We start from the raw sequence: 2,622 nt of genomic DNA, 5'->3' as shown, positions 1-2,622 counted from the left end.
GGTGATGGCTGAGCGTTATTGCACAGCCTCCAACTGAGTTTGAAGACGTAGATGTGACGTGTCCAACCTGTCTGAAAGTTGTAAGTCTTCTGTTAGCTGTGCCAAGAGAATTCTCAATCATTCCCAATCAGCAGAGACGGAGAGATAGGTATATGTTAGGAGATACCATGAACACAGGCTACTTACTGCTAACTAGCATGCTATTTAACATTAACATAGGCACAGGCTAATAACCGCTAACTAACATGTTAGTTAACATTAGTAATTAAACCTAAACAGCTGAGGGAAGTCCAAACTGTCTGCCAGCTTCTCCTGACAATTTGGGGACAATGTTACAGCAAGTCGCGTGGTTATGACACAATCGTTAGCCTATTTTTACAAAAACGTCTGCTACGGAGCCATGACGTGAGTTACAAGGTAATGGAGCCTTTTATATATTGTTGTGTTTCTTTAGAAATAAACAACGGACAAATAGAGTCTTTAAACGCTTCAGATGTAGTAGAAGTTATTCGCTGTCAAAGTGATGTCAAAATGAATGGCAGTCAATGGGATGCTAACTGCAGCTGATGGCTTTGTAGCATTAAAATGGCGCCATGGGAGCTACGCTTAGAGAGGAGAGGCTTACTCCGTTGGAACTACATGCTAACGTGCTTTGTTTTTAGCAAAGCTGGGCTAAAGAATATTTGGTTAAACCCATAAACTGTATGTTTAACACAGATCGGTTATGCCGTTATGCCCTTGTTCTCCGATAAGTGTGCTGGAAATGATGTGATGTAGCGTTTTATGAGGAATGAGCACTGTGCTGGACTCAAGTTGGCTTGTAAGGAAATAACGAGTGTAGTGGGCGACCCATCCTCAACCTGAGAGACACTGCATACTGAGAGCAGGTTTTTCCTTGGCAGCTGGCAAAGAAGAAAACAGAGCTTCCTGCAGAGTGAATACCCGACTTCCAGGTCACAGGTACACCTAATCACAACTTCAAATGAATGCTGTAGTTGCTTTGCTAAGAGTGTGATTAGTCCATATTTACGTTGTGTGCTTGTTGTGCTGCCCCCAGGGGGCAACCATGCAGTATTAACCCTTGGGTTGTCTTTTCCGTCGACCTGCAACGTTGTGTTTTTCTGAGTCAATGAAAAACCTTTAATCAACGTGCTGGTTTTTCAACCCTTTTGTGTCTTTCCCCCAATGACTTTTGTCACTTTTTAAACGTTTGTCGACTTTTAATGAGCCTTGTGAAATTTCTGTCATTATTTTAGAGTTCTTTTTTTTTTTTTACATTTGTCACTTGGTTCTGCATTTTATCCACATTTTAGTCACTTTTTTTTTTCATTTGTCACTTGGTTCTGCATTTTATCCACATTTTAGTCACTTTTTTTTTTTACATTTGTTCACATTTTAGTCACTTTAATTGACATTTGTCTTATTTATCTTCTTTTTTTACATTTGTGACATAAGTTCTTCTTATTATTATTTTTTTCTCCAAATGCTATAAAATTGACTAAAAACACCCAACTTCAATGAAAGTAGTGAACTGACTATTGTGAGGAGCGTTGTAGGGAACCATCCACGTTACTTTTTCGGGCAATTTGTTTGAAAGAAACCCAAATTTCTGATAAGGAAACCTTTTGAAAAGGGGTCAAATATGACCCGAAGACAACAGGAGGGTTAATCTAAAGTGTATTTCTGGAAAGAGAAACACCTGAAGGTTTGTGCAAAAATGTGAAAGGTTTCGACTTACCCCAAACAGCCATGAATACAGCAAAGAAGACAGTTGCGCCATTGTCAAAGAGATGGGTGACCTGAGAAGAAGATAGGAAGATCACAATGAATATGAATGCAGTATGACCAATGCTGCATTAAAGAACCATGGGACCCCAGGGCTACTACTTTTTCAAAGCCCTCCCCCCTGACACCATCACATCTAACTATTGCCCCCGTCCAACCTACACAGACATCAGCCAAGCTTTATTTACATACAATAATGCATCAACAATCACTCATGACTGCAGTTTAATTGTGTGACTGTATGGCACCAAATACAAGGCATATACACATCATAAGCCCATAGTGCAGCGTGCATAGGCTATACCAAACAACCACGGTAGGCTAAATCAATATCCATCTCTCTCACACCAGATGCACATTCTGTCTAAATTACATTGGCCTACTCTTTCCACACATTCATTTGTGTCTGAACAGAAAGTGACAGAGACAATCAGGCACAACAACACACATACACACACACACAGATGAAAGAGGGCCAAGTCTAAATGACCACAGTAAAAGAGAGCGCATAAAGTCCAAAAACAAAACTCATACAACACTGAAAAGTGAAGCCTGTGTAGGCATCTTTCTGTCCACTCTCATGTGGTGCAAACATAACAATATTGCATGAATCAATCAATAACAACTGCATTTATTAACCCTCATGTTGTCCTAGGGTCAAATTGACCTGTTTTCCTATATCAATGTTCTTTTTAACTACCCAATTGTAATTACCCTAAATAACATGATTGATTCCACACAACGCTCTTTGGCAAGTACAAATCTCTAATTTTATTAATTTTGGGGCATCTTATTCAATTTTGTAGCATTTGAAAAAAGAATTGAAGTGGTTTTGAA

The 2,622-nt window shown here is 39.3% G+C and overlaps 1 protein-coding gene across 5 annotated transcripts in view; it reads right to left on the bottom strand.

The window, feature by feature from the left end:
• Positions 1-2,622, bottom strand: part of LOC116673407 (anoctamin-4) — an 88,545-nt gene that overhangs the window by 34,568 nt on the left and 51,355 nt on the right. For all 5 annotated transcript variants that reach the window (XM_032505727.1, XM_032505728.1, XM_032505731.1 and 2 more), the window contains one exon: positions 1,739-1,799. In XM_032505727.1, the coding sequence (XP_032361618.1) occupies positions 1,739-1,799 (61 nt within the window). The remainder of the gene's footprint in view (positions 1-1,738; positions 1,800-2,622) is intronic.

The sequence above is a fragment of the Etheostoma spectabile genome, chromosome 23, assembly GCF_008692095.1.
Source record: "Etheostoma spectabile isolate EspeVRDwgs_2016 chromosome 23, UIUC_Espe_1.0, whole genome shotgun sequence".
Lineage (NCBI taxonomy): Eukaryota > Metazoa > Chordata > Actinopteri > Perciformes > Percidae > Etheostoma > Etheostoma spectabile.
This window is presented reverse-complemented; position numbering and strand designations above follow the sequence as displayed.